The sequence below is a fragment of the Chrysemys picta genome, chromosome 8 (genome assembly GCF_011386835.1).
Source record: "Chrysemys picta bellii isolate R12L10 chromosome 8, ASM1138683v2, whole genome shotgun sequence".
In the NCBI taxonomy this organism is placed as follows: Eukaryota; Metazoa; Chordata; order Testudines; family Emydidae; genus Chrysemys; species Chrysemys picta.
The window spans coordinates 36,914,774-36,927,214 of NC_088798.1; the positions used below are offsets into that span (position 1 = coordinate 36,914,774).

The following is a 12,441-nucleotide window of genomic DNA, read 5'->3' on the forward strand; positions in this document are numbered from 1 at the left end:
TGACAGTCTGGGGCATCTTTCAAAAGTACCTTGGAACTGACAGGTTATTCATTTTATCATATATATGGGCTAAACCAGAGACAGGGACATAAATCAAAAAATCAAAGTGCAGCAAGAAATACAACATGATGATGTAATAAACACAGACATCTTATTAGTATTAACAGTAAGACAAATGAAGCCAAGGATGGGTTACATGTATACTGAATGAAAAAAAGAGTTATGAGGGAAAGAAATGTATCACATACTTACCATCTCTGGCTGATGAAACTAAATAAAAGGAAAGTTTACAACAGATAGTTTCAGTGCTATTAATGCACAGTACATTATATATGCAAATACCAAAAATTTACACGCTTACATGAGCAGATAATTCCCAGGTAGCCACTTTAAAGCATGATCAAATCAGAGTTTTAGTCCTTCAGACCTTTCAGCTCATTTCCAGAAGTCAGACATCAGCATGGATATTAGGAAATTGCTATGAGAGTATTCTAGGCATTCATCTCATCCTCCAGCCAGGAATCACCACTGCAAAGCCTGGCTCCAACATGTAGACAGCAGACTACCCACTAGGAAGGAAAGCCCTGTGAAATGCCCTTATTTCACTCACACTCACTCTCACACACACACACACAAATTTGATTCTGAGGAGCAAGCTGTGTTTTAAGAACATAAGAACAGCCATGCTGGGTCAGATCAAAGGTCCATCTAGCCCAGTATCCTGTCTTCCAACTGTGGCCAATGCCAGGTGCCCCAGAGGGAATGAACAGAATAGATAATCATCAAGCGATCCATTCCCTGTCGCTCATTCCTAGCTTCTGGCAAACGGAGGCTAGAGACACCTCCCTGCCCATCTTGGCTAATAGCCATTGATGGACCTATCCTCCATGAATTTATCTAGGTCTTTTTTGAACCCTGTTATAGTCTTGGCCTTCACAACATCCTCTGGCAAAGAGTTCCACAGGTTCCACGGTGCATTGTGTGAAAAAATACTTTCTTTTGTTTGTTTTAAACCTGCTGCTATTAATTTCATTTGGTGGCCCCTAGTTCTTATGAGAAGGAGTAAATAACACTTCCTTATTTACTTTCTCCACAGCAGTCATGATTTTATAGACCTCAATCATATCCCCCCCCCCCCCCCACATCATCTCTTTGCCAAGCTGAAAAGTCACAGTCTTATTAATCTCTCCTTATATGGAAACCATTCCATACCCCTAATCATTTTTGTTGCCCTTTTCTGAACCTTTTCCAATTCCAATATATCTTTTTTCAGATGAGGGGACCAAATCTGCATGTACTATTCAATATGTGGGTATACCATGGATTTTTATAGAGGCAATATGATATTTTCTGTCTTATTATCTATCCCTTTCTTAATAATTCCCAAAATTCTGTTTGCTTTTTTGACTGCTGCTGCACATTGAGTGGATATTTTCAGAGAACTGTCCACAATGACTTCAAGATCTCTTTCTTGAGTGATAACAGCTAATTTAAACCCCATCATTTTATATGTATAGTTGGGATTATATTTTCCAATGTGCATTACTTTGCATTTATCAGCATTGAATTTCATCTGCCATTTTGTTGCCCAGTCACCCAGTTTTGAGAGATCCTTTTGTAGCTCTTCACAGTCTGCCTGGGATGTAACTATCTTGAGTAGTTTAGTATCATCTGCAAATCTTGCCACCTCACTGTTTACCCCTCTTTCCAGATCATTTATGAATATGTTGACTAGGACTGGTCCCAGTACAAATCCCTGGAGGCCTCATCACATCTCATGGGGAGTACCACTATTTACCTCTCGCCATTCTGAAAAGTGACCATTTATTCCTAACCTTTGTTACCAATCCAGAGGACCTTCCCTCTTATCCCATTACTGATTACTTTGCTTAAGAGCCTTTGGTGAGGGACCTTGTCAAAGGCTTTCTGAAAAACTAAGTACACTATATCCACTGGATCCCTCTTGTCCACGTGCTTGTTGAACCCCTCAAAGAATTCTAGCAGATTGGTGAGGTATGTTTTCCCTTTACAAAAACCATGCTGACTCTTCCCCAACAAATTATGTTCATCTGTGTCTGACAATTTTGTTCTTGACTATAGTTTCAACCAGTTTGCCTGGTACTGAAGTCAGGCTTACCGGCCTGTAATTGCCGGGATCACCGCTGGAGCTCTTCTTAAAAATTGGCGTCACATTAGCTATCCTCCAGTCATTTGGTACAGAAGCTGGTTAAAATGATAGGTTACAGACTACAGTTAGTAGTTCTGCAATTTAACATTTGAGTTCCTTCAGAACTCTTGTGGGTGGGCTTTTTATTGTGTGTGTCGTGGGGGGCGGGTGCTGTTATGATTTAGCATTATGTTATTAACTTGGGTAAACATGTCTGCTTTGACAGAGGGCAGTGTTTATCCCCTGTATTATAAACATAGTTTTCCATATACACACCCACACACACCTCTACAAACACTAGTCCCAATGTCAGGGACTGAAATGAGGGAGATAGCAGTCTCACAATTCTGTGGCAGTAATATGCCTCTGGGGATCACTGGTTAGTCAGAGGAAGACTGGAACGTTAATTACATAATTTTGTGAAGCTGGGAGACCCACTGAAGTTGAGTTAGACATGCAAAGATAGTATGGGAATTGGGCAGGAGAGGAATGGGATTCTTTCAGCAGGGATTCAACCAATTTATCCTTGAAGAATCTCTAACCTTGAGCTCAAAGAACCTATAGAGAAGAGCTCCTACACATTTCAGCCTATCATTTCATTTTGACTGTATTGTTCCTAGCACGACTCACAAAATTGTAATATAATAGACAGGGTTGGATTTAGAGGCAGGTGACCCAGGCAACTGCCTGAGGTGCTGGACTTGGGGGGTGCCGGGCTCGGGGTGCTGTTTTTGTTGTCAGCAACAAAAGGGAAAATAGAATGGTTGAAGTAACATGTTTCAGGTATTCCCGTATGTGGATTCATTTTTCACAAACCTCCTAGAATGTTCTCGACCTTTGTAGAATGTTGTGGAACCTTCCAGACTTCTGAGAACTACATTTTCCTTAAACCTCCTAGAATGTTGTCAGCCAGGGCCTCGCGGGTGTATAAGGGGCAGGGCGTACCAGTCAGTCAGTGAGATATAAGAACGAACTGCTGTGAAGTAAGAGCCCATCGGTGAACCTTGCTTCATTGTGTAACTGTGAAAGCGTACTTGTGTTTTAAGGCCTGAAGAGTGTAAGTAGCAACTAATAAAGTACATATTTAATGAGACGCCAGAGATATCTATCGAACAAAAAGAAAGAAATACTGTTACACCTCTACCCCGATATAACGCAACCCGATATAACACAAATTCGGATATAACGCAGTAAAGCAGTGCTCGTGGGGGAGGGGGGGGCTGCGCACTCCAGTGGATCAAAGCAAGTTCAATATAACACGGTTTCACCTATAACGCGGTAAGATTTTTTGGCTCCGGAGGACAGCGTTATATCGAGGTAGAGGTGTACTTCTTTTGCCATACTTAACAAATAATGTTTGAGGACAGTTCAATATCTTGATATTAGTACATTTCAGTTATTTTTAAAATTAAAAAGTGTCTATAACCTTAGAGGAAACAAATTATTTTTATTTGCTTATATATGGCTTGAATAAAATACAGATTTACAGATCCTAGCATGCAAATTTATTGTCTTATATGACAGGGATAAATCATGCATGCAAATTATGCATCGAAGTTGTGAAATGAGCTACAAATGCAACAGAAAACAAGTTATTCAAAGTTTAACAAATGGGAGGTCACCTAAGATGCTCCTTGCCTGGGGCACCATTTGGTCCAGGGTCGGCCCTGATAATAGACTCTTTTAATGAGGTTACTGACCATAAATTTCTTTGTTTCCGTTGAGTCTGAAACCTAAAATTTGGTACATGCATCTTTTATGGACCACTTAATACAGGGAATGGGGTGAAGAGAGGCCACATTTGACCTGTGACATCAAGGTCTTATAGGATTTCAACCACTCAAGCAGGGCCGGCTCCAGGGTTTTTGCTGCCCCAAGCGGCACAAAAAAAAAAAAAGCCGCAATCGTGATCTGCGGCAGCAATTCGGCGGGAGGTCCTTCGCTCCGAGTGGGAGTGAGGGACCGTCCGCCAAATTGCCGCCGAATAGCTGGACCTGCCGCCCCTCTCCGGAGCGGCCGCCCCAAGCACCTGCTTGGCAAGCTAGTGCCTGGAGCCAGCCCTGCACTCAAGACACTCAAAGAACAATTCATTTTGTTAAAGAGATTACCTTTCTTGCTTGACTGATCTGAATGAATACTTAAAAAAACAAAACAAAAAACAAAAGTTTATACTTTCTACTTGAAAGTGAGATAGATACAAGTCTCTTTCAAAGTAGCTTCCCAAATGCACCAGCACAATTATTGAGTATGGTGTTGAATTATCAACACATGACCATTCAATGACCTTGAAGTTGACTTCTGAGTCACATTTCTCAAAACAATGTGAAACAAAATGCAAGATGTGGGAAGTTTTTGGATCAGGAGAGTGATTAAAGAAAGAGTATTGCAACGCCTATACTGCTACAATGTCCAACTTCTTCTTTTTTGTTGTTATAATATAAAAGCAAACGTTGGTGCTTTTGAAGAACAGTGTATTGACTGCTCTGGCATGGGTAGTTCTAATTGCATGATAATATGCTTCCATGATATTCTAGAAGGACTGCTTCTAACAGTTCATTTTCCAAGCCAGCTGAGTGTTTCACCTCTACTGAGACTGTTGACAGCCCTTGTGGACTGTGGTAGGGACTATGATCCAAATACCAATTGAGCTAGGAAACGGGTTGAACATAAACGCCACACTCCAAAAAGGTCTGTGAATTGCTGTTTGAGAACATCTAGTCACTATTGATCTGACAGCGGATCTCCACCAATGACCTGGAGGTGGAGATCTCTATATTATTGATCCCCTGATGAGCCATGAAGTCATTCCTTCTATAACCAATATTTTCAATCCTAAAATATGATCCTGTGAATCGGCATGTCAAGCTGGAAAAGGTGAGATTTTAAAACCTGAATGGGATCAACTGAATACTTTAGTAAATCCTCCAAGCAGTTGAAGCAGTTCTGGTGTCCACAATTCAAGAAGAATATTGATAAATTGGAGAGAGAAGAGCCATAAGAATAATTAAAGGATAAGAAAACATACCTTATAGTGATAGACTCAAGGAGCTCAATCTATTTAGCTTAACAAAGAGAAGGTTAAGGGGCTATTTGATCATAGTCTATAAGTACCTACACAGGGAACAAATATTTAAAGGGTGGTCTCTTCATAGACTCTAGGACTGGAAGGAACCTCGAGAGGTCATCGAGTCCAGTCCCCTGCCCTCATGGCTAGCAGAGAAGCTTGTAACAAGATGCAATGGCTGGAAACTGAAGTTGGACAAATTCAGACTGGAAATAAGGACATAACAAAAACAGGGAGGGCAATTAACCATGGGAACAATTCACCAAGGGTTGTGGTGGGTTCTCCATCACTGACAATTTTTAAAATCAAGATTGGATGTTTTTATAAGAATTATTTGGGGAAGGTTCTATAGTCAGTGTTAATATAGAAGGCCAAACTAGATGATCACAAGGGTTCTTCTGGCCTTGGAATCTACAAATAATGCCAGTTTCAATGTGCATTGGGCCAAAAAAAAATGCTTTGGTTGCACCCATGCAACCCCTGCTGAAGTCTGTAGTATTGCACAAATGTAACTAGAGACAGATCATGTTCCACTATACTCAATTTACCCCAGAATCAAGGTTTATGAGTTGAGAGAGAGGGTCAACCTCAGGGCCAGATCAAAAGCTCCCAGACCAATCCATAGCACAGCAAATCATATTGAACTTTGAGCAACAGCTAAAGAGAGCCCTTTTTGCTTGGGAGTAGGTCCTGGAAGAAGATTTACAGAATGGGAGCCACACTTATAGCCCCACTCAGTACCTCATGAAATATTTCTACTAACTGGACTGCCAGTGAGATCTATGGATCAGTTCAGTCTTCTAAAGGGAGGGAGGGAGGGAGAGAGGAAGGAAGAGAAGCTTGAGAGTCCATGTCTCCCTGCCAAGCTCTCACAGCTTCATGAGTATTTTGGGTCCATTGGGATGCCTGGATGCAGCATAGCAGGACCTTCCGGAGAGTGCAGCGAGTGATCCAAAATAATCCAGTCCTACTGAAGAGCTTCCTACAGACCCTCAGACCCTGGGCTCCTGTACATAAAGACAGAAAGGAAAGATTGGGAACTTCTTTAAAGTCTTCAGTGCAAAAGAGGAGACTGAGAAGGAAAGGGAAGGTGTTCCTGCAGTTCTAGTCTCCAAAGGAGAGAATTGAAATGGGGCTAGGATGGGGGAGGGGAGAGAAGAAAGGAAGGGGGGGAAGTAGGATCTGTGAAAATGCCCTTCTGAATTTCCAACTTCTTCCCCCAAATGTCTTGCTTCATTCACCATGCGCCACAGCTGAGATGCCCAGCTCTGTCACCCCTCACATCTGGCAAAAGAGGAGGTGGACAGATGTCCCGATTTTATAGGGACAGTCCGGATATTTGGGGTTTTGTCTTATATAGGCGCCTATTACACCTCCCCTCCCACTCCCACACACAATTTTTCACACTTGCTGTCTGGTCACCCTACAAGAGACTCACTCACTAGGGAAGAGGGCTGAGGTGTTCACTGCACCAATCACTGGCCACTGCCAGGCAGGCTTCGCCAGGAGGAGTTGACATTCCCACACTCTACTTTTGCGAGTGTTACTCGTGAACTCTCCACAACTTGAGAGCTGCCGGGCCAGCCGCACCACCCTAGACCAGCCCTTCCCCAGGATGAGGAGGGGGAAAAGGGCGGGACCCTTAATTACTAGACAGCAGCGGCTCAGGCTCCGAGAACGGGTCTATTTCCATTGCTTGAGCCCGGTGACGACACGTACAGAAACCCTCCCGTTTTGCAACTGGGTGCGGTCTCCGCCAGCAACAAACGGGGCTCGTCCCTTGTCAGCGCTGATTACCCCCACCCCCGGCTCCACTATCCCCGGGCGAGCGGGGTGTGTAGTATACCGAGATGGCCGCCGAGAGCAATGCACTGAGCGGGGGCCCTGGACTTTGCGCTACCCCTTCAGTGCAGCAGGAGCCACCCGCTTCCTGGATCAAACTTTGGGGGGCGGCCCCGGCTGCGCACAGCCCCACCCCACGCGGGTACCTCAATGTCCACCGGGTCCCGGCTGAGCATGCGAGCCATGGTGTTACCCTCGGCCGCAGGGCTCCCGACTGGGCAGAGCGGAGCAGAGCGGGGCAGGACTAGCGGCGGGCGAGCCCAGCACCGCCCCGGGGGCGGGCACCTACCTCCGCTGGCTGCAGCCGCTGCCTCTCCCTCGCCCCGGCGGCGGGCTCCTGGGCGGGTTTCCCAGCCGGGTCGCGGGCTAACGGGGCGAGCCGGAGGGGTGAGCCCGTAGCTGCGGGAGAGCATGGGGGAAGCAGCCCCTCTTCCGTATTGAGCAGTCAGCTCTTTAACGGAAACGAAGAGCGCCGCACAAGCGGCCCAAGCCAGGGCAGGGGACGCGGGGCACAGAATCCCCTTCTTGCAATCGCGGTGGTGTCCGCTCCCGCAGGGTCCTACACCTGCCTCTAACGAGCTAGGTTTGCTCGCTAGGAGTTCCCTGGGCCTCTAGTCCCGCAGCTACACGTGGGTTTATGTAAACAACCTTCGCCCGGGCTTATTCAGGCCGAATGAGGGCAGTTTTCCCTGCGAAAGAGCAAGAGAAACTTGCGGATAGGTGCTGTGTCTTGAAATGAGCGCACAAGGTGGGCGAGGTAGTGGCCCATCGTCAGTGGTATTACCTCACTCACCCTCTCTCACTATCCTGGAGACCCACAGGGCCACACCACCATTGCATGGAAACATGAAAGTGAGCACCCATTAGAAAGTTCCCTAGCAGCCAAAGGAGAGCCAATCCTGGCACCAGCCTTTAAGCAAACCTTCCCAATAAGCACAAAATGACCCACTAATATTGTCAAGATTTTTTTTCTGCATTTCATGAGAGCAGAAAGATGGGCAGCGTGACCAGTCTTTGCATTGGGCATGCAGTGGGGTGGAGGCTCCTTGCAACTCTGTGATTGGTGTTTGAGTGAAGCAATCTGCCCCTTGGTATATGAGCAAGTTTTATATCCATGCTGATAACTAGGCACCCTGTATTCATCAGAACTGCTCTTGATTTTATCTTTGGCTCTTTCAGGACAAAAGTTAAAGAGGATGAACTCTTCTCCCTTTGTAAAAAGCAAGTAAAAACAGTTTCTGGACATTGATAGCACCTCTGGGTCACTTATTTACCCCCTTCTCCCCATTTCTCTCCCTTGAAGGGCTGAGGGTTTGCCTTTTAGAGGGCAAAAAGGATTTCTCACTACACTGTTACTTTATTTCCTCCAACCCCTTGCATATGAAGAGTTTGAGATTTCCCATGTAGATTTAGTTTCTTGCCTGCCAGCTGCAGCAACAAGCTTCTGTTGCTTTTTAGTTCCTCTGTGTAGCTTACAGGTATATGCTAGATAAGGCACAGGCAGGGCCGGCTCCAGGCACCAGCTTGGCAAGCAGGTGCTTGGGGCGGCCACTCTGGAGAGGGGCGGCAGGTCCGGCAATTCGGCGGACGGTCCCTCACTCCCACTCGGAGCAAAGGATCTTCCGCCGAATTGCCGCTGCAGATCACGATTGCGGCTTTTTTTTTTTTTTTTTTTGGCTGCTTGGGGCAGCCAAAACCCTGGAGCTATCAAACCTCAGTGTTAACTTAGAATTCTTAAGTAACTAATGCACAATCTATGGATCAGGCAACAAGTATCATGTTTGAACTGGGACCCCGAAGGGGTGACCCCCCAACCTGTGGCTTAAGCCCAGGACAGATTTAGCTTACCTTTGGTAAAAATCTAAGTTAAAATCCACATCTCTCTCTACAGTTTGGTGATTGTCACAAACACTAATACTCCAGAGTATGGGACTTCTTTTTCTATTCTGCTGTTCCCCGTTTCTCTTTCCTTTGCTTCTAGTATATTACTTCTGGGTTTTTAAAAAGAAAAAACAAACAAAAAACCAAACCACACAGCCCACCTTTGTAATAGATGGAGGGCTATAGTCTCCTGGAAGGAATAGTCTGTGGTCACACACTCTTCCCTCCCTCCCCCCATGGAGGAGCGCTCAAGATCTTCAGCTTTGGACTTGCTTGGCATGCCAGAGACAGGATAGGACCCTTTTGGCTCACCACCTGTCTTCCCACCTCTAGGTCTCAATAGGAATTGTTAATGTGAGAGCCTGCACATGAGATGATATGGGACATCAGCCTCTCTGCACTCTAGTTACATTCTCATTTGTTGTTACTGACTAGTCATTTGACTTCAGCATCTCACAAGAAGGGGATTCCATGCAGTTTGGGGGTATATACACACACATAAAGGGGGGCCTAATAAATTGAACTGATTGAGAATAAGTAAACGGTACCTAAAATTGAATAACCAGTAGCATCAGGACCCAGTAACCCAAAGTTTGCAGTGGTGGGAAGCCGATTTTATTTTAGGCCCCAGTAATTTAGAATCTGTCCAGATCTGTGAGTAGACTGGCACAGTTTAGCAAAAGTCCCAGAGCTCTTCCAGATTGTAACCCTGAGCCATCCATCATGAAGAAACCATGCAAAGTGTCACAGCACCTGGTAGGTCCCAACAAGGTAAATAGCCCCTGTGCTACTAGACCGCATGCTAGCTGACAAGGGAAGAGAGGAAGCAATCCCCAAACCCTCTGCCGTTTAACTCAGGATATATGCCCCCGTCTAATAGAGACGGAGCCAGCTTAGCCTTTGGTAGTATTCAGAGTTGAGAAATTATTGAAGCCAGTTAACTAGGCAAGGGTGTTACCATTTTGGGAGGGACTAATACAAAATAAGGATCATGGAAGAGGTTTCATATGAATGGAACATAGCCAAGCTATTTTTATCACCCTTATCCAGAGGGTTTCATGTGTTGCAGCCCAGGAAGCTGTGTCACATTGCTTTGGAAGTGCATTAGCTGCCTGTGGCAAATTCCAGGAGACGAAATCAAAGATGGTAAGTATTGGAAGACCAAAGAAAAAGAAATCTCCAATTACCAGAAAAAATAGAAAGCTTAGTTCCCTGTAGGTCTTAGAGACCTTGTAACTGTGTATTTTGTAATCCATGGAAAATTTCCTGTAGTCAGGCAGGCCAACAGACTCTGTGCTTTTAATTTGTAATTCCTAAGTAATCTTCAGCAACAAAAGCTAACAGGAAAAAGGTCAGAGGCTCTTTGGTCAGTAGCCAACATGTTGCCAAAGAGAAAGTGCTTCTTATTTGTGGGTGGGAGGGAGAAGGGGGGGAGCAAGTGAAGCAAATTGCTTCTAACCTAAGTTTGGCTGAATGAAGTTAGAATTGGTGACCCATAAAATATCTAATTAAATATTTTTTAAAAACTAAAAATATTAACATATAAGATTCAGCATCCTTTTAGACAAGGCTATACCTGATATAAAAATCTAAAAAGTAACTTCATAAATAGAAGTAGGGTAAAAGTAAACCCTGCTCACTACCCCTCTAACCTTAAAGTATGGCCTGGGGAGAAACAGGAAAAGAAGAAAAAAGATAAAACCCTTTAGGTACAATTTATATTGTTCTGATGCCTGCATGGGCCAAATTGCAGCCACAAAACTTACTGGGTTCAATTTTTCAGTTAATTAACTTATTCTGATTTAACTAATCAGTTGTTGTGCATCATTAACCCAAAAGTGAAGTATCAGGCTAAGTATGTTTAGAATTGCAACTAACATGGCCATGATAAAAGCCATGCAGCATATAATCTGTTTTTTACACAGGAATTATTCTTTTAATGAATTACTCAAGCCTCTAAAACTGCTACCCAAAGCTTAAGTCATGGTTATTACTCTAGGTCCTGATTCAAAGTAAAATGCTCAACTTATTTCTTGGTCATTTTTCTAAATAAGCCATGTGTCAATATTTTACAACCCACATATGTTTTAATATAGGATGTGATGACAAGAAAACACATCTCTACTTCCTAACTAGACTATAACGTATTTTTAATAGGCAAACTAGGGACAAATAATGATTTTAAACCTTAGGTTTCCCAGACCTGCTCTAAACAGCAATATTTAATCCATTGGTTATGGTTTGTTTTGGGTATTTACTAGTAATTAGTTGTTTTCTAATATTTTTATTTTACATGTTGATACAATGTTGGCATCACCACATACTTGGTTATATGTTTTATGTCATGACTTTAATTTTGTTGCAGCACTGTGTACACATAAAGGTATAAAAATATTAGAAAGCAATGTGTGGTACCACACTATTTCAATATTATAGGCTATGACCACCATTGTTGTATTTTTATAATGCAGTAATAAGTATAATTTTTGGCAAATGTCAAATATAGGTATATTTGCCTCAATTAATAATTTAATTATCTATACAAAAATTGTAAAGAGTTTTGATTTAGGTTTTGGCAACAAGTGTGACCAATTTGGCAGGACCCAGACTAAAATTCAGAAGTAAGCACAACACTGCAATATTGTTGTAGGTGTGACCATATTAAAGACACAATGTTTTATAATATAACAGTGTATATTGTTTAGTTATCTGTGTAATAAATTGTTAAACAATCAATGCTGATATAAATAGGAAAAAAAATCTGGTTCCAGCTATGGTGGTGGGGTAATCATCAAAGATTATCACCCCTCCAAGGAAGACAGGGGTCTGGGTATGGTCTGTACAATAGACAGGAATAGAATTGTTAATTTTTGTTAATGTTTTGTTTGGGCATGCAGTGCCCTTATAATATTGTGTCACTCTGGTATTTGAAGGTTCACCACGCAGATGGCTTACCCCTCCAGTATGTAAACACGCTTAGCAGCCCTTTGCCTTAGTGAACCCCTTTATGTTTGCAAGGTAAACAATCACTGTAAATGTACAATGAACCCTTTAAGCAAAGTTGTTTGCCAAAAGGAGATCTACAGGCCATGATGTAAACAGGCTTTCATACATTTATGAGCCAGCTTGTCACACCTATTCAACTTCTTTGATTCAGGGAAGGGAAAAATGACTTAATTCCCAATTTAAAATCCTATATTTTTCAAAGTGGGTAATAGCATTTCCCTTAAAGGTTAACACACCAGAAGCTTAACAGAGACAAGTTAACACCGATGTTTTCTAGCTGAGGGCTTTGATTAAAAAAGAGAGACACCAACTTTATTGGTTATATATTTCAAAATTGTTTATAATATAATTTAAGGAAAGTTCCACTTTCCTTATCACCCACCATTTTTGGGAGGTAGTGAAAAGAATCAAATTAAAAGCTGGTAAATGCCCATGATATCATTTCCCCAAGGTTTGTACCAGGAAAGGGACATGTCTTTGC

General features: G+C 43.1%; 1 protein-coding gene and 1 long non-coding RNA gene across 14 annotated transcripts in view; one reads left to right on the plus strand and one right to left on the minus strand.

The window, feature by feature from the left end:
* Nucleotides 1–7,683, minus strand: part of DPYD (dihydropyrimidine dehydrogenase) — a 612,292-nt gene extending 604,609 nt beyond the window's left edge. For 3 of the 12 annotated variants that reach the window (XM_065555591.1, XM_065555592.1, XM_065555589.1), the window contains exons 1-2: nt 7,363–7,672; nt 6,105–6,238 (exon numbers count right to left, since the gene is read on the minus strand). In XM_065555591.1, the coding sequence (XP_065411663.1) occupies nt 6,105–6,238; nt 7,363–7,486 (258 nt within the window). In that variant the 5' untranslated portion in view covers nt 7,487–7,672. The other 9 variants (XM_065555590.1, XM_042840607.2, XM_065555602.1 and 6 more) reach the window with 9 other exon arrangements.
* LOC112059893 (uncharacterized) overlaps nt 1–12,441 on the plus strand; it is a 72,886-nt gene that overhangs the window by 13,660 nt on the left and 46,785 nt on the right. The window contains exon 1 of one of the 2 annotated variants that reach the window (XR_002889157.3): nt 8,867–10,100. The exons of the other annotated variant lie outside the window; for it this stretch is intronic. This is a non-coding gene — a long non-coding RNA (uncharacterized LOC112059893). Of the gene's footprint in view, nt 1–8,866; nt 10,101–12,441 lie in introns of those variants that run through there. 2 annotated transcript variants of the gene reach the window in all.